The 26952-nt window shown below is 47.3% G+C and overlaps 1 protein-coding gene across 4 annotated transcripts; it reads left to right on the forward strand.

Annotated features, from left to right (window-relative positions):
* The first annotated feature begins 1980 nt into the window (after positions 1–1980).
* MTG1 (mitochondrial ribosome associated GTPase 1) lies at positions 1981–26936 on the forward strand. Of its 4 annotated transcripts, none has more exons than XM_054435133.2 (11): positions 1981–2229; positions 3604–3668; positions 4064–4168; positions 7254–7334; positions 8003–8059; positions 8362–8452; positions 10379–10440; positions 11009–11105; positions 11640–11721; positions 25886–25998; positions 26433–26936. In XM_054435133.2, the coding sequence occupies exons 1-11, from the start codon at positions 2118–2120 to the stop codon at positions 26570–26572; spliced, it is 1005 nt and encodes a 334-aa protein (XP_054291108.1). In that variant the 5' UTR covers positions 1981–2117; the 3' UTR covers positions 26573–26936. The 4 variants fall into 4 exon arrangements, with proteins under 4 accessions (XP_054291108.1, XP_063526498.1, XP_063526497.1 ...); XM_063670428.1 differs by having other exon boundaries at positions 2213–2625; positions 2713–3668; XM_063670427.1 differs by lacking the exon at positions 1981–2229 and adding an exon at positions 2271–2625.
* Positions 26937–26952: the final 16 nt, after the last annotated feature.

The following is a 26952-nucleotide window of genomic DNA, read 5'->3' on the forward strand; positions in this document are numbered from 1 at the left end:
CAGCCCATGGGAGCTGGGGAGTGTGTGGGGCGTGGGCAGTGCTGGGGTGAGTGTGCCGGATGCCAGGGGGTGTTGGGGTGGGGGCAGTGCTGGGGTGGTGGGGGGTGTTGGGGTGAGTGTGCTGGGTGCCGGGGGGTGTTGGGGTGTGGGCAGTGCTGGGGTACCAGGTGGTATTGGGGTGAGTGTGCTGGGGTGCCCGGTGGTATTGGGGTGAGTGTGCTGGGAGTCCAGGCCCCTCTCCGGCCTCTCCACCCCAGCCTAGATCTGCAGGGCTCCTCTCTTCTCACCCTCTGGTCTCTGTTGAAATCACCCCTCCTAGGGTGTTCCCTGACCCCCAGCCTCCCGAGCCCCAGCCTCCCTCTGTAGCCAGCAGCCCCACCTGCATTTGCTGTGTCACCAGACTGGTCTCTCCGGGGACACCTGCCTATCAGACACCTGTGAGAGAAATTCAAATTCCACAGGGTTTTATTGTGGTTTTGTGCTCCTAGGACCATGAGGGAATGCAGCTTCCTTCAAGTACAAAAATCTTTATCGTTAACATTTAGGGTTTCATCAATTCTGTATCCCAGGGACAAAGGCAGCAAGACCCAGGCTGCCCCCTCTGGGTGTGAGGGACTGGCTTGGTGAGGAGGGGGCTTGGGGGTATTGACCTAGCAGGAGGCCCTGACTGCCCCACTCAGCCCAGAAACCACCTGGGAGGCTTCTGTCTTCCACGGAGGGGCCACGTCTCTAATGCCCAAAAATGTTTACAGCTAGGCATTAGGGTATTAGGTGGTTTAAGAACATCAGAACCATGGCAATATTTTTGTACTTAGAATTTGAGCATGTTTGGTATTTCAGTAGCTTGTTTAAAAAATTCCAGTAGAGGCTGGGTGCCATGGCTCATGCCTGTAATTCCAGCACTTCGGGAGGCTGAGGTGGGCAGATCACCTGAGGTCAGAGTTCGAGACCAGCCTGGCCAACACGGCGAAACCCCATCTCTACTGAAAATACAAAAAAATTAGCCGGGCGTGGTGGTGCACACCTGTAGTCCCAGCTACTCAGGAGGCTAAGGCAGGAAAATTGCTTGAACCCGGGAGGCGGAGGTTGCAGTGAGCCAAGATTGCGCCACTGCCCTCCAGCCTGGCGACAGAGTGAGACTCCCGTCTTAAAAATAAAAATTCCGGTAGAGTAATACTCTTGTAATGCAACGTGCAATTGAGCAGTTGCTGACTGCTGATTTAGAGTTGAAATCCGACTACATTTATGTCTAGTCTTGGACAGTGGAGAATATTTCAGCCTCATTGTATTAATTGGTTTAATTTAGCAGAACTGCAGTCAGTATTTGGAAACAGTTTATTTGTTATATTAAACCCTGAAGTACATGAGGCTGCGTGCGGTGGCTCATGCCTGTAATCCCAGCATTTTGGGAGGCCAAGACAGGTAGATCACTTGAGGTCAGGAGTTTGAGACCAGCCTGGCCAACATGGTGGAACTCCATCTCTACTAAAAATACAAAATCAGCCGGCGTGGTGGCAGGCGCCTGTAATCCCAGCTACTCCGGAGGCTGAGGTGGGAGAATCCCTTGAACTCGGGAGTTGGAGGTTGCAATGAGCGAGATCGTGCCACTGCACTCTTGGGCAACAAAGCCGAGACTCCATCTCAAACAAAACAAAACAAACAAAAACCCTGAAGTACTTAAAAAGAAAATGAAGAGATTACATTTACAAGGTAAATTTAAAGTATTTGAGAGATTTTAACCAAATTGTAAAAAGAGATTGCTAAATTTTTACACTTATACTCAGGATATGCTTAAGGGAGAACGATGATTTTTAATATTTAATGAATGTTAATAAATCTGCGAATTACTTAAACCCACAAAACCCAGGAACCCACCCCGTCCCCGGGGTTTCCTTGTAATCCCGCCGCGGCGCCCGGCCCACTATTCGTCCCTCCCTCTGGGCCCGGGCCCCGCCCACTCCGGGCTTCGCCGGGGGCGGAGGCAACGTCGTGCGCACGCGCGGGCCGTGCTGCGGGCCCAGGGAGCGCCGGAAGCCCGCAGCGCCGGAACCTCAGCGGCGGGTCGCGGCGGCGCAGAGGAGGTCAGCCGCTGGAGCGTTTCCGGGGACGGCGCCGCCATGAGACTGACACCGCGCGCGCTGTGCAGCGCCGCCCAGGCCGCCTGGCGGGAGGACTTCCCCTTGCGTGGTCGCGACGTGGCGCGCTGGTTCCCGGGCCACATGGCCAAGGGTGAGGCACGGCGGGGAGGGGCAAGGTCATGCCCACGGCCGCGGCGCCTCTGCTTCCCTCCCACCCCCGTTTCGGCAGTCGCCTGCCTGTCCCGGTCGTCCTGGGCTGGCCCCGCCCCTTCTCCCTCGTCTCCCCTCCTTTCCCGGTCTCACCCGCTCCCGGAGCCGCCGGAACCCCTTCCCCTGCGCAGCTGCGGGAGAGGCCGTTTCCCGCGAGTGCTCCCGCAGCGCAGCCTGGGACCCGGGGCCTGCTTGACCGACCTCTGGCCTGTCGCCCCTGTCCTCTGTTCCCAGCAAGTGCCTTCTGCCCCTTTAATCCCCCGAAGCCTCCGTTTCCACATGTTCTTGACAGGATAGACTTTTCTGAGTCTTTTGGGGACTATAGATGAAACAGTGGGTATGAAGGCACCTGTTCAGCTTTAACTGATATTTTGAGTCGTTCTCCTGTTTAAACGTCTTTGGTAATTCTTACTGTTTGTCACAGTTCGGCCCCAAGAAGACCTCTGGGGCCGGCCCAGCCCCTCTAGGTGTTGTAATGGCGACTCCTGCGTTGGCTCCGCGTGCACTGGAGGCCGAGGGGAAGAAGGGCCCGTGTGGGTGTCTGAGGCTGTGTCCTCCGTCTTCGGACAACACTGGAGGGGAAGAAAACTGGAAGCATTGTTATCTTGGTTGTGTGTGGTATTCCTGGTTAGGGGACTATCGTCATCCCCACGAGGTAGCAGGGCCTAATGAGCTAGTGTTACTCTGTTTTATAGCCGAGATTAAGATCCGTGGAAAGGCCCGGCGCGGTGACTCACGCCTGTAATCCCAGTACTTTGGGAGGCCAAGGCGGGCAGATCACCAGGTCGGGACATTGAGACTATCCTGGCCAGCATGGTGAAACCGCGTCTCTACTAAAAATACAAAACATTAGCCGGGCATGGTGGCGCGTGCCTGTAGTCCAGCTACTCGGGAGGCTGAGGCAGGAGAATTGCTTGAACCTGGCAGGCGGAGGTTGCAGTGAGCCGAGATCGCGCCACTGCACTCCAGCCTGGGTGACAGAGCAAGACTCCGTCTCAAAAAACAAAAAAACGACCCATGGAAGTCAAATATTCCACCCAGAGTCAGCCATGAGTCAGGTGGTGAAGACCGCATCTGGCTTTTGACACGTGGCCCACCCTCTGGCAGGGCGCCTCCCAGTCTCCCATTCTGAGGGTGTGGACCTTGGAGGAAGCGCTCAGCGGATGTTATCTGTTACCATTACTTAGTACTCTTCACTCAGATGTAGTCTTTTTAGGTTATTTATGGTGGCGTGTCATTCTGGACGGTTCAGCTTGAATCGATCACTCTAGAAAGGTTGTGAGCCCCTTTGCTGAGGCGTCCTTCTGTTTTCCAGGGCTGAAGAAGATGCAGAGCAGCCTGAAGCTGGTGGACTGTATCATCGAGGTCCACGATGCCCGGATATCCTTTCACAGAGCAGGGGAGGCCCCTCTGCCTGAAGTCATATTACACATTAGAATTACCTGGGGAGGCTTTTAAAAATACGAATTGCTAGGCCCCTTTCCAGACCAGTTAATCAGAATCTGTGGTGTGGGGTCCAGACTGCGTGTCTTTGAAACTTCATTGTTAATACATATATCTGGTTCACTCAAGCCTGACGGTATGGTGCAGCAGTGGAATTCTCTAGATAGGCTATGAAACCTCTGTTTAAATGTAAAATGTTCCTGCCAACTGGGGCTTTCCTTCTGTACTTGAGGAATGAATTGGCAAAACGTGATGATTCATTCACTGATGGCAAGAAAAAAAGTTGGTTGGCTGGTAAAGCTTTGGAGAAATTTTTACCTTAATTTTGCCACATCCCACTTTCAGGCCGCAACCCTCTGTTTCAGGAAACCCTTGGGCTTAAGCCTCACTTGCTGGTCCTCAACAAGATGGACTTGGCAGATCTTACAGAGCAGCAGGTAAAGGCCTTTCTCTCGGACGCCTTCCGCAGTGTGGCTGTGTTTTCCCTGGGTCACTTGTTCTAACGGAAGAGTTGCTGGACGCACACTTGTCGGTTTGCCCAGGCAGGCTCTGCTTTAGAAACAGCCCTTTGCTTTGTGGAAGTGTGCCAGCATTGTTTCTCATATGGCGTGCCCCCCAGTGTGTGGTTCGTGACCCGGACACCCAGGGAGTGCACGTCTCCTGTGGGAAGTGGCCAGGTTGTGCTGCCAGAACCCAAGTGGTCAGTGAGTTGTGGGCAGCAAGCCACCCAGGTGCCAAGGCAAGAGACCGAGGACACAAGATTTTCCAGTGTAATAAAATATATAAAATAAGAATAGTTATACTAGATATAGATCGTAGATATGATTGTATATGAATATCATTAATCATTAGTTGGTAACAATTACTCTATTCCAATATTATAATAATTCTCGCTCTACAATCATAACCTAGGAAAAACCAGGCCATACAGAGATAGGAGCTGAAGGGACATAGTGAGGAGTGACCAGAAGACAAGTGTGAGCTTTCTGTTATGCCCGGACAGGCCACCAGGGGGCTCCTTGGTCTAGCGGTAACGCCAGCGTCTGGGAAGACGCCTGTTGCCAAGCGGATCATGGTGTAGCGGTAGCATCAGTGTCAAGGAAAAACACCCGCTACTTATCAGACCAGGAAAGGGAGTCTCCCTTTCCCCAGGGGAGTTTAGAGAAGACTACTCCTCCACCTCTTGTGGAGGACCTGACATCAGTCGGGCCCACCCACAGCTTTCCAGAGGCCTAACCGTCTCCCTGTGATGCTGTGCTTCAGTGGTCACGCTCCTAGTCCACCTTCATGTTCCACCCTGTACACCTGGCTCTGCCTTTTAGATAGCAGTAGCAAAATCAGTGAAAGTACTGAAAGTCTCTGATAAGCAGAAATAATGGCATAAGCTGTCTCTCTCTCTCTGCCTCGGCTGCCAGGCAGGGAAGGGCCCCCTGTCCAGTGGACACGTGACCCACGTGACCTTACCTATCATTGGAGATGGCTCACTCTCTTTACCCTGCCCCTTTTGCTTTGTATCCAATAAATATTAGTACAGTCAGACATTCGGGGCCACTACCGGTCTCTGCGTCTTGGTGGTAGTGGTCCCCCAGGCACAGCTGTCTTTTATCTCTTTGTCTTATGTCTTATTTTCTTTCTTTCTTTTTTTTTTTTTTTTTTTTGAGACAGAGTCTCACTCTGTCACCCAGGCTGGAGTGCAGTGGTGCAATCTCGACTCACTGCTAGCTCCGCCTCCTGGGTTCATGCCATTCTCTTGCCTCAGCCTCCCGAGTAGCTGGGACTACAGGTGCCCGCCACCACGCCCAGCTAGTTTTTTTGTATTTTTAGTAGAGATGGGGTTTCACTGTGTTAGCCAGGATGGTCTCAATCTCCTGACCTCGTGATCCACCCTCCTTGGCCTCCCAAAGTGCTGGGATTACAAGTGTGAGCCACCACGCCCAGCCTTTGTGTCTTATTTTCTATAGTCTCTCGTCTCCGCACATGGGGAGAAAAACCCACTGACCCTGTGGGGCTGGACCCTACAGTGCGTCTCCTGTGGGAAGTGGCCAGGCTGTGCTGCCAGAGCCCGAGTGGTGGCCGCAGTGGCACTGTGGACCTTTCCTTGCTGATGGGGTCTCTGTGTCTGCTGTGTCTCACATGGCCGCCTGTGAGCACCTGACTTGTGTCTACTGCCACGTGACTTTCACATTATGCTGAATTAGTTTTAGTAGCCACATGAGGCCAGTCTGGTCTGAGGTCTTCTGTGGTGGTTGTGGTGCCCCAGGTGTCCGGTTTGCTGCTGTGAACCAAGGGCTTGTCTGCCAGCCAGCTTGTGCACATCTTGGGATTTCAGAAGCTGAGAGCGCTGCTGGGAGGCCCAAAGGAGCTAAAGGATTTCTCGAAGGCAAAGAGCAGAGTCAGGGGTGCAGGTGACCCTGGGTGAGGTGTGTGGAGGTTAAAACAAAAAGAAAAACACAGACATGGAACTATGGAACTGGCCTGTTGTCCCACACAGCTGATGTTTATGCTTTCTTTTGAGTAAATATAGAAATGGACCCCCCCTCTGCCCCCAGTCTTTTTTTTTTTATTTTTTGAGATGTAGTTTTGCTGCTGTCGCCTAGGCTGGAGTGCAATAGCGTGATCTCGGCTCACTGCAGCCTCCACCTCCTGGGTTCAAGCAGTTTTCCTGTCAGCCTCCCGAGTAGCTGGGATTACAGGCGTGTGCCATCACACACAGCTAATTTTTGTATTTTTGTATTTTGTATTTTTCGTAGAGACAAGGTTTCACCATGTTGGCCAGGCTGGTCTCAAACTCCTGACCTCAGGTGATCCGCCTGCCTCGGCCTCCCAAAGTGCTGGGATTACAGGCGTGAGCCACTGCGCCCGGCCGGTTTTTTTTTTTTTTTTAAATCATCGCAAGGGTTTTCACTAGTTGGTACTTTTACGTCATATCAGTGGCAACTCCTGCCTTTGAAAATGCGACTTTTTGTAGACTGGTGGGTGGCCGTCTAGTATAGGGCACAGCAGTGTCTGACCTGGTCAGAGAAAGGCCAGTGCTTCTGAAGAATCGGGAGAGAGGTAGACTTGCCTCTGGGTGGCCCTGCCTTCAGCCTCCCTGAGCAGGGACACCCAAGTACATTTACTACCCAGAGTGTGTGGCTTCAGGTGTGTGTCTTATGCTTGATCTCTCCATCCGTGCCATCTTGATGGACAACTAAATAAAACCAGCTGAATCAGTGAAGGACTTGCTGATTTAAGCATCAGTCATATTTTAGGTCAGATGATTAACAACACTGATGTTTAGAAATATGATACAGCTTTGCACTGGTTTCACTGCATGTTAAGGCCAGTGAATTCAAAAATTATCTGGTCGTGGTGGCACATGCCTGTAATCCCTGCTACTCGGGAGGCTGAGGCATGAGAATCGCTTGAACCAGGGAGGCGGAGGTTGCAGGGAGCCGAGATTGCGCTACTGCACTCCAGCCTGGGTGACAGAGCCGAGACTCCAGTAAAAAAAGTAAAATGGAAATGTTTTGTGTCTTTCAGAAAATTATGCAACACTTAGAAGGAGAAGGCTTAAAAAATGTCATTTTTACCAACTGTGTAAAGGATGAAAATGTCAAGCAGGTAGGCTTTTCGTCTGTGCTCTCTCTGATGCTTCTGCTTCAGTAGGTTTGAGGAGCATTATAAACTGTTTTATGCTTTAGTAAGAAGCAGAGCTTTGGAAAAGATCCTAGATGTTGGTTTCCAGCTGCCACACATGGATGCGACCTCCTGGGGCAAGTGCGTCTAGTCTCCCTGTACTGAGGGCACAAGGTCAGGCTGTAGACGCATTCCAGGGTTGTAGGTGGTCACAGTCTTTTGGAGACTCAGGTAGCTCATGTTTCCAGTTGTATGTGGTAGAATTTTCTGGCTTGATGTGTTTCTTCATTAAAAGGTAGTTACAGTCACAGCTGTCACTGAAGCCCCGGGTCTGCCCTGCTTGTTTTTGATGGGAGGGGACGGGCATAGGTGGTCCCCGGCCCCAGAGCTCAGTCTGACATCTGTGACCTGGAGACAGAACTCCAGTTTCCCAACACCAGATACTTGCGTCTGCTACCTCCAGATGAAAGGTGACGCCCAGTTTGCGTATGAAATGTTGGGTAGAATTCTGGATATGAGGTCTCTGTTTTCCTAACGGATATGTGAAAGTGGAGACACTGGAACCCCTAATCCTGTTCTGAGGTGGCAGAAGGAGCAGGTCAGTGCACAGACATCCGACCTGGGGTGGCTCCATGAGTGGGTGTTTGTTGCAGATCATCCCGATGGTCACTGAACTGATTGGGAGAAGCTACCGCTACCACCGAAGAGAGGTTGGTTGGTGGGGCCCAGAGCTGGGAGTGGGAGGCGGGCGTGGGATGGGCCAGCCCCTCCTGCCTGGCCTCTCCAAGGAGAAGGTGCTGCACCCCAGGCAGGGAGGCCCCTCCTTTGTCCTCTGATTCTCTTAAGTGGAAAGGGCTGAGGCTGTCCCCGCTGGGTGGGCAGAGCCTCTGCGTTAACCTCCCTTCTTCCCTGAGCTGGCCTGGCCTGGGGTCCCCTTGCCTGGGTGGGGTTGCAGAGTCTCAGGCTCTAGCGGCCAGGGTGGGCCCTGTGACCCCTCTCTCTGCCTGCGCAGAACCTGGAGTACTGTATCATGGTCATCGGGGTCCCCAACGTGGGCAAGTCCTCCCTCATCAACTCCCTCCGGAGGCAGCACCTCAGGAAAGGTACTGGCGCGTGTGGCTGATCACCTCAGGAAAGGTACTGGTGCGTGTGGCTGATGTGCTGACGCCTCCATCTTTCCCGGAGGGGACGTGCCCGAGGAGCACCGCCAGTCTTCTGCTGACCCCGCTGTCCCACAGCACATCTTGTCTCGTTCAGTCCAGTTCACAGGAGGGCTGAACAGTGGGATCAGGTCGTTCTGCTGTGAATTTCACACTTAATTTTTCTCTCTTTTAAAATCTTTAACATGAGAATGGCTTTTCTAAACTTTGATATTTGTTCATTTATTTAAATCCCTTTGGCCGGGTGTGTGGCTCACGCCTGTAATCCCAGCACTTTGGGAGGCCAAGGTGGGCGAATCATGAGGTCAGGAGATCGAGACCATCCTTGCTAACACGGTGAAACCCCGTCTCTACTAAAAATACAAAAAATTAGGTGGGCGTGGTGGTGGGCACCTGTAGTCCCAGCTAGTCGGGAGGCTGAGGCAGGAGAATGGAGAATGGCGTGAAGCTAGGAGGCGGAGCTTGCAGTGAGCCGAGATTGTGCCACTGCACTCCAGCCTGGGCGACGCAGCGAGACTCCGTCTCAAAAAAAAAAACAAAACAAAAAAACAGACTCCCTTTGATCCAGAGAATTCAAAGCGTGTGAAGTAGATGGGGCTGGGTTATCAGGCAGGGAGGCTGCAAGGCCATTCCTCGATGGCGTCCGCCTTGCCATTGCTGGAGGTTTCCTGGACTCCGGAGTTGCAGGCGCTCCTCTTCTTCCTCCGTGCCTGTTCTCAGACTCTGATTCACAGCAGGAGCCCCGAGCACCCTTCACTGCCCCATGGGCTCTTTTTCTTAAGTGTTTTCAAGTTTAATTCAAGTCCTTATTGGCTTCATTTTTCACATTAATAAGGTATTTATTAACAAACCCATTCATGATGTGCAAATCTGAAGGCTTTAAACTACGGTGAACTATTATTTTACAGAGAGGGTGTTTTTGGTGCTTATTGGAGAGTTGTTACAGTCATTTATTCTTTTAAGTTTATTTTTAAGCATGTTATTTTTTATCAGTGGTATTAAGTGCATTTATAGGGTTATGCAGCCAGCACCACTATTTTCAAATATTTTGGTTACCTGAAAATGAAACTCTGTAAATACAAAGAGTCACTCCCCCAGCCTCCTACACCCCTCGTTCCACTTTCTGTCTGTGAATTCGATGACTGTAACTACCTCCTCCAAGTGGACTGACTCACAGTACTTGCCTTTTGTGACTGGCTGATGTCACCGATCGTGATGTCCTCAAGGTTTGTTTGTGTTGTCCTGAGTGTCAGAATTTTATCCCTTTTTAAGGCTGATCACCCCGTTGTGTGTACAGACCACATCCTGTCTTGTCCATTCATTTGGATGGACACTTGCATTTTTTATTCTTGCGTTGTTTGTCCACAGTGGAGTGGCCTCTCCTTGGGACACACCCTGAGCTGGGTCCTAGAGCAGCTAGCCCCCTGTGGACAGTGCTGTGGGAGGCAGGCTGACCTTGGGGTGCAGGGGTGGGTCCAGGAGGGAGGTGGGGGACCGCGTGGAAGGAGCAGCTCTTGTCTGACCTCTGCAGTCTGACAGTGCCTTTCCAGTCTTGGGGAGTTAAATTCTGGTGCATTTGTTGAAGAATCTCAGTCTCTCTGTGGCTTGGAAAGTGCCCTTGCTGTGAGCTGGTTTGGGACTGAAAGTGAAACAAATTATAGCCTTGGGAAGCTCATCTGGCTTTTAGGTGTTTCCATTTTGGCCAGATGTGTTTGTTACATAGTCTCCCTGCTTGGCTGGTAAGTTGCATTTGTTACATAGTCTCCCTGCTTGGCTGGCCAGATGTGTTTGTTACATACGTCTCCCTGCTTGTTCTGCAGCTTCTGTGTTTAGTATACATTTGAGCCTCCTTTTCTCCTTTTCCTACAGGAAAAGCCACCAGGGTGGGTGGCGAGCCTGGGATCACCAGAGCTGTGATGTCCAAAATTCAGGTGGAGTCCTTAGGGGCCAGGCCCAGCACTCTGTCAAGAGCTCTGCGGGCGTCTGGCACCTGCCGACCTCTGCATGGCTTCCAGCTGCTGACCACGCTTCCCTCCCCTCCACTCAGTGTCCCTGCTGAGCACCCCCGGGGCAGGCACTGCCCCTGCCCTTACTCCACAGTCCTCATAGTCTTTACACCAAACCTTTGGGGAAGGCACGCTGTTTTTCCCATTTCCAAATGAGGAGGCCACTGTCCAGGGCCATGCAGTGGTCAGGACAGACCTGAGTGTGGCGCCCCACCCCCCCACCCCCCGCACCCTCCACTCCCTTCCTTGTGTTCTCCTTGGGAGCAGAAGACAAGCTGTTGGGACCTGACGCTTTTATTTATTCTCCAAATTAAGTGGGAATTAGATCCTCTGGGGAACCCTAGAGCTTGGTGAGAGTGACGCTGCCATGGGGTTGGGTCCCCGTGGCCTTCCTCGGAGCATTGGGTGCCAGGGGCTGCCCAGGCTTCCTGAGTGGCCCACCTGGGTGGGAGGCTGCCACTGCGGCCTGATGATGCCCTCTGTGCCCACACAGGTCTCTGAGCGGCCCCTGCTGTTCCTGTTGGACACTCCTGGCGTGCTGGCTCCTCGGATTGAAAGTGTGGAGACAGGCCTGAAGCTGGCCCTGTGTGGTGAGCCGGGGCTGGGGCTGGGGCTGGGGCTGGGGCCGGGGCCGGGGCCGGGGCCGGGGCCCCTGCCCACCCCACCTTTAGGGCTGGCTTTGGCACAGGGTCCCTAGACTGGAGTTGTTACTGCCTTTGACCTGGTTGCTGCCAGACATTCCTCGAAGCTTAGTGTGAGAGCTGTAGTAGTGCACAGCTGACAGGCACTGGTCACCATTACACCCTGCCCCATGAGTGGCTTTCGCTTTCCCCATTTGACGGACCAGGGCAGAGAGGTTGGTCACAGGTGCCAGGCAGGAGTGGGGGCTGGGACCACAGCCGAGTTGACAGACCAGGGCAGAGAGGTTGGTCACAGGTGCCAGGCAGGAGTGGGGGCCGGGACCACAGCCGAGTGCCGTCCTCTGGGTTAGTGTCTTTGTCAGTGGGTGGCCTCTTCCTTACGACATGGTGTCTTTGGGCTAGGACTGGAAGGGATGTGTTTGAGCTTGGCAGGAGCATAAATGTGGCTGTTTCCAGTGCTCACCTCGGCTGCTGCTTCCACAGGAACGGTGCTGGACCACCTAGTCGGGGAGGAGACCATGGCTGACTACCTGCTGTACACCCTCAACAAACACCAGCGCTTTGGGTGAGTGCCGTGAATGCAGGGCAGCTGGGGCCCCTCCTCCTAGTCACCTCATTTGAAAAAAAACCAAACAAAAAAAACCCCAGCATTATAAAGGTATTATAAACACAGTAACCTGCACATCATTTAAAGTGTCCAGTTGGACAAGTTTGGGAGTATGGCTACGTCTGTGAAAGCAACACATAATCAAGAAAACGAGCATTCCCGTCACCCCCAGTCCCTGCTCCTCCTTCGTGAAATCAAGGAAACGAGCGTTCCCGTCACCCCCAGTCCCTGTGCTCTTTCGTGATCACTCCTCCCTGCCCCTCCCCGAGCCCAGGCAGCCGTCTTCTGTCCCTGTAGGTTGCTTTGGGTTTTCTAGAATTCCATGTAGATGGAATCACACAGGATGTGCACTCTTGTCGATTTGTCACTCGGCACGATTGTTGCGTGATCACCGTGTGTCGTAGCGTGTTGTCCGTCACTCATCCTTTTTGTTGCCAGGCAGTTTCAGTGTCCACGTGCGCTGCAGTTTATCCCTTCACCTGTTGATGGATATGTGAGTTGTTTGCAGGTTTTGGCTATTGCAGATAAAGCTGCTGTGAACATTCATGTACCGACAGGTCTTTGTGTAGACGCGGGCTTTCGTTTCCCTTGCTGTGAACATTCATGGACCGACGGGTCTTTGTGTAGACACGGGCTTTCGTTTCCCTTGCTGTGAACATTCATGGACCGACAGGTCTTTGTGTAGACACGGGCTTTCGTTTCCCTTGCTGTGAACATTCATGGACCGACGGGTCTTTGTGTAGACACGGGCTTTCGTTTCCCTTGGGTAAATACTTAGGAGTAGAGTAGCTGGATCATAGGGGAGGCATATGTTTGAGTTTTTAAGAAACCGCCACGTTGTTTTCCAAGGTAGTTACACTGTTTTATATGCCAGCAAGCAGGGAATGAGTCCTTCAGTTTCTCTAAGATCAGTCTTTTAACTTTCGCCTGTCTGACGGGCGGGCATGTAGAGGTGTCGCATAGCATTTCAATTTGCATTTCCCTGATGACAGTGACATTGAGCATCTTCATGTGCTTATTTGTCATCCCTCTCTGGAGAAATGTCTGTTCAAATCCTTTTCCTTTTTTTTTTTTTTTTTTTAACTGAATTGTTTCTTTTCTTATTGTTGAGTTTTCATCTTTTTTTTTTTTTTTTTTGAGACAGGGTCTCAGTTACCCAGGCTGAAGTGCAGTGGTACAGTCTCAGCTCACTGCAGCCTGACCTCCTGGGCTCAAGCGATCCTCCCACTTCAGCCTCCCAAGTAGCTGAGACTACAGGCATGTGCCACCACACATAGCTAATTTTTGTATTTTTTGTAGAGACAGGGTTTCCCCATGTGGCCCAGGCTGGTCTTGAACTCCTGGGCTCAAGGGATCTGCCCGCGTCAGCCTCCCAAAGCATTAGGATTATAGGCATGAGGCACCATGCCCAGCCTGTAATCTTTTTCTAATATATTCTGGATGCAAGTCCTTAATCAGAGATACGGTTTGTAAATAACTTTCTTTAAGTCTGTGCCTTGTATTTTCAGTCCTCTTAACAGTGTCTTCCGAGGAGGAGAATTGTTAATTGTCATGCAGTCCAGTTTATCAGCTAGATCTTTTCCAGAGTACTCTTGTTGTCGTATCTAAGAAATCTTTGCCTAAACCAGGGTCACAAGGGTTTCCTCATTGAAGATAGATAGTTTTAGGTTTTACATTTAGGGCTATGATCCTTTTTGACTTTTTGGTATATGGTACAAGCTGCAGATTGAAGTTCTTTTTTTTTGCACATGGAGAACCAGTTGTTCCGGAAACATTTGTTGCAAAGACTGTCTTTTCTCCGCTGAATTGTCTTTGCATCTTTGTCGCAAATCAGTTGTCCATATATATGTGGGTCTGTTTGTGGACTCTTCCTGTGTCACTTTTCTGTGTGACCGACCGTCTTGGTAACTGCTTCTAATTTAATATGAGACTTGAAATCAGGCAGTGCTGGTACCCCCCACTCTTCTTTGTCAAAATTGCTTTGTCTTTTCCTGGTTCTTTGCATTCTCATGCATTTTTCAGTCACTTTGTCAGTTGCTACAAAAATCCCTGTTTTTCTTGAGGCTGGGTGGCAGATTCCCCTGAATTTATAGGTCAGTCTGGGGAAGAATTGACAATATTGTAACACTGAGTCTCTGACCCGTGAATACAGTGTATCTCTTCATTTATTTAGGTCTTTAGTTTTTCTTTGCAGTGTTTTGTAGTTTACAGTACTAGGTCTTTTATACCTTTTGTAAGATTTATATTTAACTCTTTTTAAACTTTTAATGCTAAGATTTATCTTTTGATACAAAATAGATGTTTTCAGGGTACCTATGATATTTTGATGCAGTCATACAATGTGTAATGATCAGATCAGGGTAATTGGGATATCCATCATCCCAAACATTTATCTTCATGCTGGAAACATTTGAATTGCTCTCTTCTGGTATTTGAAATATACTGTAGATTCCTGTTAACTGTAGTCACCCTACCGAACTATTCATTAATCAACCTCTATTCATCCCCTCTTCCCCCTCACCTCTGGTAATCACCAGTCTGCTCTCTGTCTTCGTGAAGTCCACGTTTTTAGCTCCCACATTTGAGTTAGAACATGCATTATTTGTCTTTCTGTGCCTGTTTATTTCACTTAACAGAATGACCTCCAGTTCTGTTTGTATTACTGCAAATGACAAGATTTCGTCCTTTCTTATGGCTAATATTTCATTGTGTTTTATGTACCACATTTTCTGTATCCATCACCGTTTGATGGACACTTAGGTAGATTGCATATCTTGGCTATTGTGAGTAGTGCTGCCATGAGCATGGGAGTGCAGCATTTCTTCAGTATATTGATTTCCATTATTTGGGTCTATACCCAGTAGTGGGATTGCTGGATCATATGGCAGTTCTATTTGTAGTGTTTTGAAGAACCTCCATACTGTTTTCCATAGTAGCTCTGCTAACTTACATTCCCACCAACAGTGTACAACGGCTCCCCTTTCTCCACATCCTCAACAGCATCTGCTATTCCCTGTCTTTTTTAATAAAAGCCATTTTAACTAGGGTGAGATGAAATCTCATTGTGGTTTTGATTTGCATTTCTCTGGTGATTAGTCATGTTGAGCATTTTTTCATACACTTGTTGGCCATTTGTATGTCTTCTTTTGAGAAATAATTATTCAGATCTCTCCATTTTTAAATAGTTATGTGTTTTTTTGCTGTTGAGTTGAATTGCTTATATGATCTGGTTAATTCCTTGTTGGGTAGTTTGCAGATATTTTTAATAAAGTTACTTGTTTTTTTGCTGTTGAGTTGAATCTTTTATAATCTGATTATTGATTCCTTGTTGGGTAGTTTGCAGGTATTTTCTCCTATTCTGTAGATTATCTCTTCAGTGCTTTGATAGTTTCGTTTCTTGCTTCGGGTCTTGCTGTGCTGTCCAGGCTGAGTGCAGTGGTGCGATCATAGCTCACTGCAGCCTTGAACTCTTGGGCTCAAGAGATCCTCCTGCCTCAGCCTCCCAAGTAGCTGGGATTATAGGCACATACCAGCATGCCTGGCTTGCTGATTGTTTCCTTTGCTGTGCAGAGGCATTTCAGCTTGATGTAAATTTTTTTACATTTGCTTATTATTATTATTATTTTTTTTTGCTTTTGTTGCCTGTGCTTTTGAGGTCTTATACAAAAAAAATCTGGCCCAGACCAATTTCCAGAAGCGTTTCCCTTATGTTTTCTTCTAGTAGTTTTGAAGTTTCAGGTCTTAGATTTAAGTCTTTTTTTTTTTTTTTTTTTTTGAGAAGGAGTCTCGCTCTGTCACCCAGGCTGGAGTGCGGTGGCACGATCTCGGCTCACTGCAACCCCTGCCTCCTGGGTTCAAGCAGTTCTCTGCCTCAGCCTCCCAAGTAGCTGAGACTACAGGTGCCCGCCACCATACCTGGCTAAGTTTTTATTTTTAGTAGAGATGGGGTTTCACCATCTTGGCCAGGCTGGTCTTGAACTCCTGACCTCGTGATCCACCTGCCTCAGCCTGTAATCCTGCTGGGATTACAGGCGTGAGCCACTGCACCCGGCCAGATTTAAGTGTTTAATCCCTTTTGATTTGGTTTTGTATATTGGGAGAGATGGGGTCTAGTTTCATTCTGCCTGTGGTTATCCAGTTTAACCAGCACTCTTTATGGGAGAGACTGTCCTTTCCCCATTGTATGTTCTTGGCACCTTTGTCGAAAGTGAGTTGGCTGTAAATGTGTGGATGTATTTCTGGGTTCTCTGGTCTGTTCCACTGTTCTGTGTATGTGTTTTATGCCAGTACCATGCTGTTTTTGGTTACTACAAATATTTTGAAGTCAGGTAGTGTGATGCCTCCAGCTTTGTTCTTTTTGCTTCAGGTTTGCTTTGGCTATTTGGGGCCTTTAGTGGTGCCATACAAATCTTAGGATTGTTTTTCTGTTTCTTTGCAGAGTGTCATTGCTATTTTGATAACGATTGCATTAAATCTGTAAATTGCTTTGGGTGGTGACATTTTAACAGTACTCTTCTGACTGATAAGCATGGAATATCTTTCTATTTTTTATGTGTCCTCTTCAATTTCTTTTATCAGAGTTTTATAGTTTTCCTTGTAGAGATCTTTCACTTCTTTGGTCAGATTTATTCCTAGGTATTTTATATTTTGTAACTATTATAAATGGGATTTTCTTGATTTCTTTCTTTTTTTTTTTTTTTTTTTTTTTGAGATGGAGTTTCGGTCTTGTTGCCCAGTCTGGAGTGCAATGGCGTGATCTTGGCTCACCGCAACCTCTGCTTCCTGGGTTCAAGCAATTCTCCTGCCTCAGCCTCCCGAGTAGCTGGGATTACAGGTGTGTGCCACCACACCCAGCTCATTTTTTGTAATTTTAGTAGAGATGGGGTTTCTCCATGTTGGTCAGGCTGGTCTCAAACTCTTGATCTCAGGTAATCCGCCTGCCTTGACCTCCCAAAGTGCTGGGATTACAGGCGTGAGCCACCGTGCCTGGCCTGATTTCTTTTTCCGATTACCTGCTGCTGATTTTTTTATGTTGGTTTTGAATTCTGCAACTTTACTGAAACCTTTTTATCAGTTCTAATAGTTTTTTGGTGGAATCTTTTCAGTTTTTCCCAATATAAGATTATGTCATCTGTGAATAAGGATAATTTTGACTTCTTTCTCTCCAATTTGGGTGACTTTTATTTGTTTCTCTTGCCTAATTGTTCTGGGTAGGACTTCCAGTATTCTGTTGAATAAAAGTGGTAGAAATGGGCATCTGTGTGTTGTTCCAGATCTTGGGGAAAAGCTGTTTTTCCTTGTTCAATGTACTGTTGCCTGTGGGTTTGTCATGCGTGGCCTTTATTGTTTTGAGGTGTGTTCCTTCTATACTCAGTTTGCTGAGAGCTTTTATCATGAAGCGATGCTGAATTTTATTGAATGCTTTTTCAGCATTTGTTGAAATGATTGTTTTTTTTCCTTGGTTCTGTTTAATGTTACATGTTTATTGATATGCATATGTTAAACCATCCTTGCAACCTTGAGACACATCCCACTTGATCGTGGTGAATGATCTTTGTAACATGTTGTTGAATTTGGGTTGCTAGTCATTTGTTGAGGATTTTTGCATCTGTGTTCATCAGGGATATTGGCCTGTCATTTTATTTTTCTGCCGTATCCCTGTCTGGTTTTTGTAGCAGGATAATGCTATGTACAGTGACTTTGGAAGTGTTCCCCGCTTCAGTTTTTTTGAATAGTTTGAGTACAGTTGATAGTAGTTCTTCCTTAACTGTTTGATAGTTCAGCAGTGAAGCCATCAGGACCTGGGATTTTCTTTGATGAAAGACGTTTTATTACTGCTTTGATCTTGTTACTTATTATTGGTCTGTTCAGGTTTTTCATTTCTTCGTGGCTCAGTCTTGCAGGGTGTTTGCATCCAGGAATTTATCCATGTCTTCTGGGGTTTCCAGTTTGTTGCTGTGTAGTTGTTTGTAGTAGTCCCTAATGAGCCCTTGTATTTCTGTGGTATTGGTTGTAATGTCTCCTTTTTCGTTTTCTGATTTTATTTATTTTGATCTTCTCTTTTTTAAATTCTAGCTAAATGTTTGTGGATTTTGTTTATGTTTTTGAAATAATTTTTTGTTTCATTGATCTTTGGTATTTTTTTTTCATCTCAATTTCATTTATTTCTGCTCTGGTCTCCTGATGTCTGTTATTTCTTTTCTTCTACTAGTTTTGGATTTGGTTTGCTCTCACTTTTCTGGTATCTTGAGGTTCATGGTTAGGTTATTTGAAGTCTGCTTTTTTTAGTGTAGGTGTTTGTTGCTATAAACTTCTGTCTTAGCAACACTTTTGCTGAATCCCATAGACTTTGATATATTGTGTTTCCGTTTCCGTTTGTTTGAAGAAATTTAAAAATTTTCTTATTAATTTCTTTATTAACCCATTGATCATTCAGGAGTGTGTTGTTTAATTTCCATGTGTTTGTGTAGTTTTTGAGGTTCCTCTTGTTACTGCTTTCTCGTTTTATTTCATCGAGTCAGAAAAGATAAGATTTCCATTTGTTTGGATTTGTTGAAACTTGTTCTGTGGCCTAACATATGGTATATTCTGTAGAATGTTCCATGTGCTGATGAGAAGAATGTGTGTTCTGCAGCAGTTGGGTGAAATGTTCCGTAAATGTCAGTTAGACCTATTTGATCTAGCATGTAGTTTCACTCCAGTGTTTCTGTTGATTTCTGGCTGGAAACACCCTACAGAGAGGGGGTGTTGAAGCCTCCTACTATTATTGTATTGCAGTCTGCCTCTCGCTTTCAATCTATCAATGTTTGCTTTATATATCTGGGTGCTCTGGTGTTGGGTGCATAGATATCTATAATTGTTATATCTTCTTGCTGAATTGACCCCTTTATCAATCGTATAGTGACTTTCTCTGTGTCTTTTTACAGTCTGACCTGTAGTCTATTTTGTGTAAGTATAGCTGCTCCTGCTCTTTTTGCAGTCTTTGACTTTTAGTCTGTTCTGTCATCTGTAAGTATAGCTATTCCTGCTCTTTTTTTTTTGGTTTCTGTTTACATGGAATATGTTTTTCCACCCTTTGACTTTCAGTCTGTGTATGTCTTTATAGGTAAAGTCGGTTTCTTATAGGTAGCATATAGTTTGATCTTTTTTTAATCCATTTAGCCACTCTGTGTTTTTTGCTTGTTTTTGAGACAGGGTCTCACTCTGTTGCCCAGGCTGGTGTGCAGTGGTGTGATCATAGCTCACTGTAGCCTTGAACTCCTGGGCTCAAGCAGTCTTCCCACCGCAGCCTCTTGATAGTTAGGACTACAGGCGTGTGCCACCACACCTGGCTGTTTTATTTATTTATTTATTTTTTGTGGAGGTGAGGTCTTGCTATGTTGCCGAGGCTGGTCTTAAACTCTTGGCCTCAGATGATCCTTCCACATTGGCCTCCCAAAGCGCTGGGATTGCAGACGTGAGCCGCTGTGCCTGGCCTACTCGATGTCTTTTAGTTGGAGAATATAGTACATTTGCTTTCAATATTATTATGGATAAAGGCTTAATATTGCCATTGTGTTGCTTGTTTTCTGATTGTAACTCCTCTCTTCCTTTTTTACTGTCTTCCTTCGCATGTGGTGGTTAAGAGATTTTCTCCGTTTTAATTTGTTGCTTTGTATTTTTAGTCTATATATTATATGTAGTGTACCATCAGGCTTACAAAAAGCATTTTATATTTATAACAAGTTATTTAGTTATTTTAGCTGGGCGTGGTGCTCTGTGACTGTACCCTAGGTACTCAGGAGGCTGAGATAGGAGGATTGCTGGAGCCCAGAAGTTTGAGGCTGCAGTGAGCTATGATTGTGCCATCACACTTCAGCCTGGGTGACAGAGTGAGACCCCTCTCTTAAAAAACAATCATTTTAAACACATGACACCTTATCTGTGATCACAGAGGAAAGAATAGAAACAAAGGAGAAACTAAAGAATTCTGTACTTTAACTCCATCTTTCCCCCAAATTTTCACGTTTTGTTATTTCAGTTTATTTATTTTATATTGGCTCTCTCTTTCCAGGTTGCTCTAGTTGTTATTTTTGATACATTTTTCTTTTAGTCTTCACACTAGAGATGTGAATGAATGCACACCACATTCACAGTATTATTCTGAATCTGTGTGTTTACTTTTCCCAGTGGGTTTTATACTTCACATGTTTCTTTTTGTACATTAGTGTCTTTTTCTTTCAGATTGAAGAACTTTTTTTTAGCATTTCTTGTAAGTTGGGTCTGATGCATTCCCTCAGCTTTACTCTTTCATGTTTGAAGGTGTGTCCTCAGTTGACAGTTGCATTTTTTTTTTTTTTCCTTCAGCACTTTGAATATATCATCCCACTGCCTCCTGGCCTATATAGATTTCCTAGAGAAGTCTGTTGCCAGATTCATTGGAGCTCTTTTATAAATATATTTGCTGCTTTTCTCTTACTACTTGTACTACTTAGTACTTGTAGGATTCTTTCTTTGTCCTTTACTTTTGAGAGTTTGATTAGTATATTCTGTAGGGTAGTTTTATTTGGATTAAATCTGTTTGGTGATCTCTGACCTCCCTGTACCTGGACATTTATGTCTTTCTGAAGGTTTGAAAATTTTTCAGTAATTATTTCTTTGAATAAACTTTCTGCCCCTTCCTCTTGCTCGGTTCCTTCTTGAACCCCAGTAATTCCTGGGTTTGCTCTTCTGAGGCAGTTTTCTGTATCTTGCATGTGTTCTTCATTCCTTTTCATTTTTTTTTCTTTTTTCTCTTCCCTCTTCTATATATTTTCAAATAGCCAGTCTTCAGGCTCACTGATTTTTTCATCTGCTTGGTCCATTCTGCTGTTGAGAGCCTCTAATATGTTTTTCAGATCAGCAAATGTATTTTTTAGTTCCAGGATTTGTTTGTTTTTTTTAAAAATTTCAATCTCTGTTAAATTTGTCTGACAAATTTGTGAATTGTTTTTCTGTGTTTTATTGGAGTTTGCTGAGTTTTTTTTTAACTGTTATCTTGAATTCTTGATTTGAGCGCTTACACGTTGCCATCTCATTAGGGTTGGTCACTGGCTCTTTGCTTTGTCTGTTTGAGAAGGTCACGGTTTTCCATTAGCTGTTATTTCTTGTGCACATATGTCTGTGGTTTTGCATTGAAGGATTTGTTATCCAGGCTTTCCTGTCTGGCTTTTTTTTTTTTTCTTGGATGTTTGCTTAGAGGTTTTTTGCAGCTTACTTTCTGCCTGGAGTTTTTTTCACTTCTCTGGTCTCATCCTCAGATTTGAGTTCTGGAATATTGCTGGTGATATTCTTGGTGCTGGATGTTTGGTTTTGGTTTTCTTTGAGAGGGTGAGTGAAGCCAGATTGCTTCTACTTCTCTATTTGGTGATGTCATTCCCTCTATTAACTCTTTAATATTTTTGATGCTATTATAAATGGTATTGTTTTTATGTTCACTTTTGATTTTTCATTGCTAGTATATAGAAGTAGAATTGATTTTTGTATATTGATCTCGTATCTTGTAACGCTGCTAAACTCATTTATTCATTCTATTAGCTCTTTGTAGATTCCAGTTAGATTTTTTATCTAGACAATTATGTCATTTGCAAATAAAGATCATCTTACTTTTTCCAGTCCAGATGCCATATTTTGTTTTCTTGCTTTATTGCACTGGCTACAGTCTTCAATACAATTGACAGGTTTTTTTAGTACTTGAGATGTGGTGAGAACAGACATCTTTTTTTGTTCCTGATCTAAGGTAGGAAGCTTTTAGTCTCTTACCATTGAGTGCAGTATTAGGTATGGGTGTTTCTTACATGCCCTTTATCAGGTTGAAGAGAACAGTCTGGCTAGAGGCTTATTAATTTTATTGATTTTTTCCCAAAGAATCAGCTTCTGGTTTCATTGACTTTCTGTTGTCTTTGTTTTTTATGTCATTGATTTCCATTTGATATTTATTTTTTTATTTCTACTTTGCTAACTTTCTATTTGTACTACCAATTATTGTGAGAGGGGTATTGAAATTTCCCACTGTAACTGAATTTCTGTTTTTTCTTGCTGTTCAGTTTTGGCTTCGTGTATTTTGAAGCTCTGCTGTTAGATACAGAAACGCTCAGGAGACTGTTACGTCCTCTTGATAATTTGATGCCTTTATCATTATGAAATGATCTTTTTTTATCCTTCAGAATATTCTCTGCTCTGAAATCTGTCTTGTCTGATATTAATATAGCCACCACTTTTGTTTTTTTGAGACAGAGTCTCACTCTGTTTCTCAGGCTGGAGTGCAGAGGTACAATCTTGGCTCACTGCAACCTCCGCCTTCTGGGTTCAAGTGATTTTCACGCCTCAGCCTCCCTAGTAGCTGGGATGACAGGCATGCGCCGTCATGCCTGGCTAATTTTTGTATTTGTAGTAGAGAGGGGGTTTCACCATGTTGGCCAGGCTGGTCTCGAACTCCTGGCCTCAAGTGATCTGCCCGCCTCGGCCTCCCAAAGTGCAGGGATTATAGGCATGAGCCTCTGCGTCCGGCCCATTCCAGCTTATTTTGATTAACAGTAACATGGCGTATCTTTCTGTCCTTTTATTTTTAGCATATTTATATCTTTATATTTAAAATGTGTTTCTTACAGTCTCTACTGCTTTTTATTGTTGGATCTTGCTGCTTATCCAGTCTGACAGTCTCTGTCTTTTAGGTATTTAGGCTATTTACATTTAATCACTTAATGTGATTATTTATAAATTTAAATTTATTATCTTGCAAATTTGTTTTCCATTTGTCTCAATTTTTTTTTTTTTTTTTTTTTGAGACAGAGTTTTGCTCTCGTCACCCAGGCTGCAGTGCAATTGTGCGATCTCGGCTCACTGCAACCTCTACCTCCCGGGTTCAAGTGATTCTCCTGCCTCAGTCTCTTGAGTAGCTGGGATTACAGGTGCCTGCCACCACGCCCAGCTAATTGTTTTTGTATTTTTAGTAGAGATGGGGTTTCACCATGTTGGCCAGGCTGGTCTTGAACTCCTAATCTCAGGTGATCCACCCACCTTGGCCTCCCAAAGTGCTGGGATTACAGGTATGAGCCACCACGCCTGGCTAATTTTTTTTTGTATTTTTAGTAGAGATGGGAGTTTCACCATGTTGGCCAGGCTGGTCTTGAACTCCTGACCTCAGGTGATCCACCCGCCTCCCAAAGTGCTGGGATTTCAGGTGTGAGCCACTGTGCCCGGCCCATTTGTCTCAATTTTTGTTCTCTTTTTTCCTCTCTCTTGCCTCTTTAGGATTGAATATTTTTAAATGATTCTACTGTATCTTTGTTAGCTTATTGTCTACAACTTTTGGGAGAGGTTGCTTTAGGGTGTCTAGTATGTCTTTAAGTGATGACCTTACAATAATGCATTTCTGTTTTTCTATCCTGATCCTTGTGCCATCATCATCGTGATATATTTTACCTTTACGTATTTTATAACCTCCAGATGTACTTTCTTTCCTTCATACAGTTATCTTTTAAAGAAATATAAAATACCAGAAAAAAAGTTGTATATATTTCCCCATCAGTTTACCATCCACACCTTCTCATTTCTTTGTGTAGGTCCAGGTTTCCTTCTGGTGTGATTTTACTTCTGTCTGAAGGATTTCCTTTAACATGTATTGTAAGGCAGGTTTGCTGGTGATGAATTCTTTCAGCTTTTGGTTGTCTGAAGATGTCTTTATTTCACCTTTGTTTTGAAAGATATTTTCTCTACATGTAGAATTCCAGATTGACAGGGTTTTTTAGTGCTTGAGAGGGGTTGGTCTCCCTTTGTCACCTGCGTGGTGTCTGATGAGCCGTCTGTGGTTGTCTTTGTTTGTTCCTCTGCTGCTTCCAGGATTTTCTGTCTCTCGGTGCTTTTGAGCAACTTGATTACGATGGACCTTGGTATGGTTTTCTGTGTGTTCCTTGTGCTTGTAGTTCATTGAGATTTTTGGATCTGGGACTTTGTAGTTTTCATGAAATTTGCATCATTTTGAAACTTCATATCTGCAGGTGTTTTTTCTGTCCCTCTACTCCTCAGGACCTCAGGCAGGCGGGTATCAGGCACGCAGTTATCAGGCAGGCGGGTGTCAGGCAGGCGGGTGTCAGGCACGTGGGTGTCAGGCAGGCGGGTGTGAGGCAGGCGGGTGTCAGGCACGCAGTTATCAGGCACGCGGGTGTCAGGCACGTGGGTGTCAGGCATGCGGGTTTCAGGCTGCTTGGCTTTGCCCCACCGCAGCTCAGTAAAACTTTGTGCCTGTTTTGCGGTTTCTGTTGCTGTGTCTTCAGGTTCACTCATCTTTACTTCTGCAATGTGTAATTTGCTGTTCATCCCACTCAGTAGTTTTCATAGTTTTCACTTCTGCAAGTTGAGTTTGGATCGTTTTAAAAAATATCTTTCGTGTTTCAGCTTAGATTTAATGTCTTGTGTAATTCTAACATTGCGTCAGTTTGAGTTGACTGATTTTTCTTCTCATTAGGGCGTCTGTTTTTTTGCTTTGTAGGCCTGGCAATTTTTGGATCACACACACACACACACACACACACACACACACACACACACACACACACACACACACACACACACACACACACACACACACACACACACACACACACACACACACACACACACACACACACACACACACACACACACACACACACACACACTTTTCTTCTTTTTAGGCTACAGTGCAGTGGCACAATCTCAGCCCTGCAGCCTCCGCCTCCCGGGTTCAAGCAATTCTCCTGCCTCAGCCTCCCAAGCAGCTGGGATTACAAGCATGTGCCACCACACCTGGCTAATTTTTGTATTTTTAGTAGAGACAGGGTTTCACCATATTGGTGAACAGGCTGGTGTCGAACTCCTGACCTCAAGTGATCCGTCCACCTTGGCCTCCCAAAGTGCTGGGATTACAGGCGTGAGCCACCGTGCCTGGCTGGATGCCATGTATTTTGAGTTTCACCTTGTTAGGTGATGGCTATCTACATTCCTGTAAAAATTCTTGAGCTTTGTTGTGGGACAGTTAGGTTGTTGGAAACAGTCCGGTCCTTTCAGGAGTTCTTACCATTGGCAGGTCTCGGGGGGTGGTCCGGGGCGCCTCCTCCAGGCTTGCTCCTCTCTCCTGGGACAGCTTTTTTGGAGCACCAGGGGGCCCTTGAGGCTGCTGATTCAGAGTTCATGCTTGGTGCCTCCCAGAAGTTAGATTTAGAACCTGTGTTACTCAGGGTTCTGGTGCTCCCATGGCCTCTGAGCTCATGTCTTGCTATACTGGGCCTTGGGGTGAGTTCTGTGTTACCGGCTCATGCTGTGACCGGGTCCGAGGGCACCAGCCTCCTCAAGGTTGAGCCTGTCCTCGTGGGAGCCACGAGACAGGTTCCCCTCACCCCTGGCTGTCAGGAAGGTTGGGAGAGTGTTGGGTCTGGGTTAGTCGGGCTCCCAAGGCTTAGGGCGGTGTTTGTCCCTGTGAGTGGCTGCTCTGTGCTGGCCTTTCCCTCCAGGCCTCTCTGCCCAGAGCCTGCACTGTGAGGAGTCAGAGTGCCCGTGACAATCACTGGGTAACGCTTAGCAGCGGTGGGTGCCTAGTCAGCCCATGCTGGTCCCTGTGCTAGGAAAACACCGCTCAAACACCCAGCTGGGTGGAGAGGATGCAGGTGTACTGGCTGCCTGGAAGTCACGGAGTGCCATCCTTAGCAGCAAACAGTGTGTGTTTGCAGATGGTCCGCTGTGCTACTCTTTTAGTTTCCAGGACCTGGGCCTGCACAGATGCCTGCCTGTCCCGCCCTGGATAGGGTGAATGAAGCCTGTGTATGTGAACAGCTGTTACTCCTCCTGCTGCAGCAAGGGCTCCGGTGGTGGGAGCCGCCCCCCATGCTGCTGGCCGTGGCCACACAGGACAAAGCTCAGGGATGATTCTTATACAGTGGCTCTCTCCCGGGGCCCAGCACCAGTCACCTGCAGTCTCATCTTGGTCATCCACAGTGCCGCAGTCACTGTCACCCACAGGAGGTGCCTGGCCATGGCTTTTGTGGCATTCAGGAGGAAGGGCCCGGCCTGGCTGTCTGCGCAGTGTCAGTGCTGGGCCCCCTGGCGCTGACCTGTAGCCTATGCACAGGTATGTGCAGCACTACGGCCTGGGCAGTGCCTGTGACAACATAGAGCGTGTGCTGAAGAGTGTGGCTGTGAAGCTGGGGAAGACGCAGAAGGTGAAGGTGCTCACGGGCACGGGTGAGTGAGGTCGCTGACATGGGCACCGGAGCCTCACCCCATCACCCCGGGGGACCCCGGCCATCCCTGGAGGAGGCAGTGAGGAGAGGAACGTCTCAAGGAGCATGTGGGTGGGTCTTCTGGGCATGGGTTTCAGGGCAGGGGAGCTACAGAAAGTTCTGGCGAGGAAGGGCTCGTAGTCCAGGCTTCCGAGGGTGAGACCAGCCCTGCCGCGTGTTGGGCAGTGCTAGGTGGACACCTGCAGGCCTCACATGCCTGGCCTTGGAGGCTCCGGGCAGCACAGCTCAAGCTGTTTTCTTTCTGAGTGTGACCCCGTTCCCTGGGCTTCCCTGATGCCATCCTGGAGCCTCTTAGGGCTGGTCCCTCAGGTGGGTAAGGGCTGGGCTCATCCTGCTGTGAAGGCTCCTTCCTCACTGAACCCTCCCGTGCCCCAGGTAACGTGAACGTTATTCAGCCTAACTATCCCGCGGCAGCCCGTGACTTCCTCCAGACCTTCCGCCGCGGGCTGCTGGGTTCCGTGATGCTGGACCTCGACATCCTGCGGGGCCACCCCCCGGCTGAGACTGTGCCCTGAACTTGTCCGGGTGGGGAGGGCTGGAGGCAGGTGGCCTCCCAGACCTCCTGACCTGGGTGGTTGAGGCTCAAGACAGCTCACCCGGTCCAGAAGCTCCATGCTGGCCACTAGGGTGCTGTGCTCTCTGGCGCCCCACGGCCTGGCCAGCTCCGGGGGCCCCAGTTCCAGGGGCCAAGCAGGTGGGAGTGGACACCAGGCTTCCCAGTGGACGTCCCTGAGCAGTTCCGCATGCTTGGTTCTCCTGGAGCTTCCTGCTCAGGCCTCTTGAGAAACGGATGCTGTCTCAGAAGGAGTTAAAGCTATAACTTGTAACCTTTAAAATCTCCAATTAAAGGGCCTGTTTCTTACTGGCCTGTGAGGTGCACCATAGTGCCTTGGGT

The sequence above is a fragment of the Pongo pygmaeus genome, chromosome 8, assembly GCF_028885625.2.
Source record: "Pongo pygmaeus isolate AG05252 chromosome 8, NHGRI_mPonPyg2-v2.0_pri, whole genome shotgun sequence".
Lineage (NCBI taxonomy): Eukaryota > Metazoa > Chordata > Mammalia > Primates > Hominidae > Pongo > Pongo pygmaeus.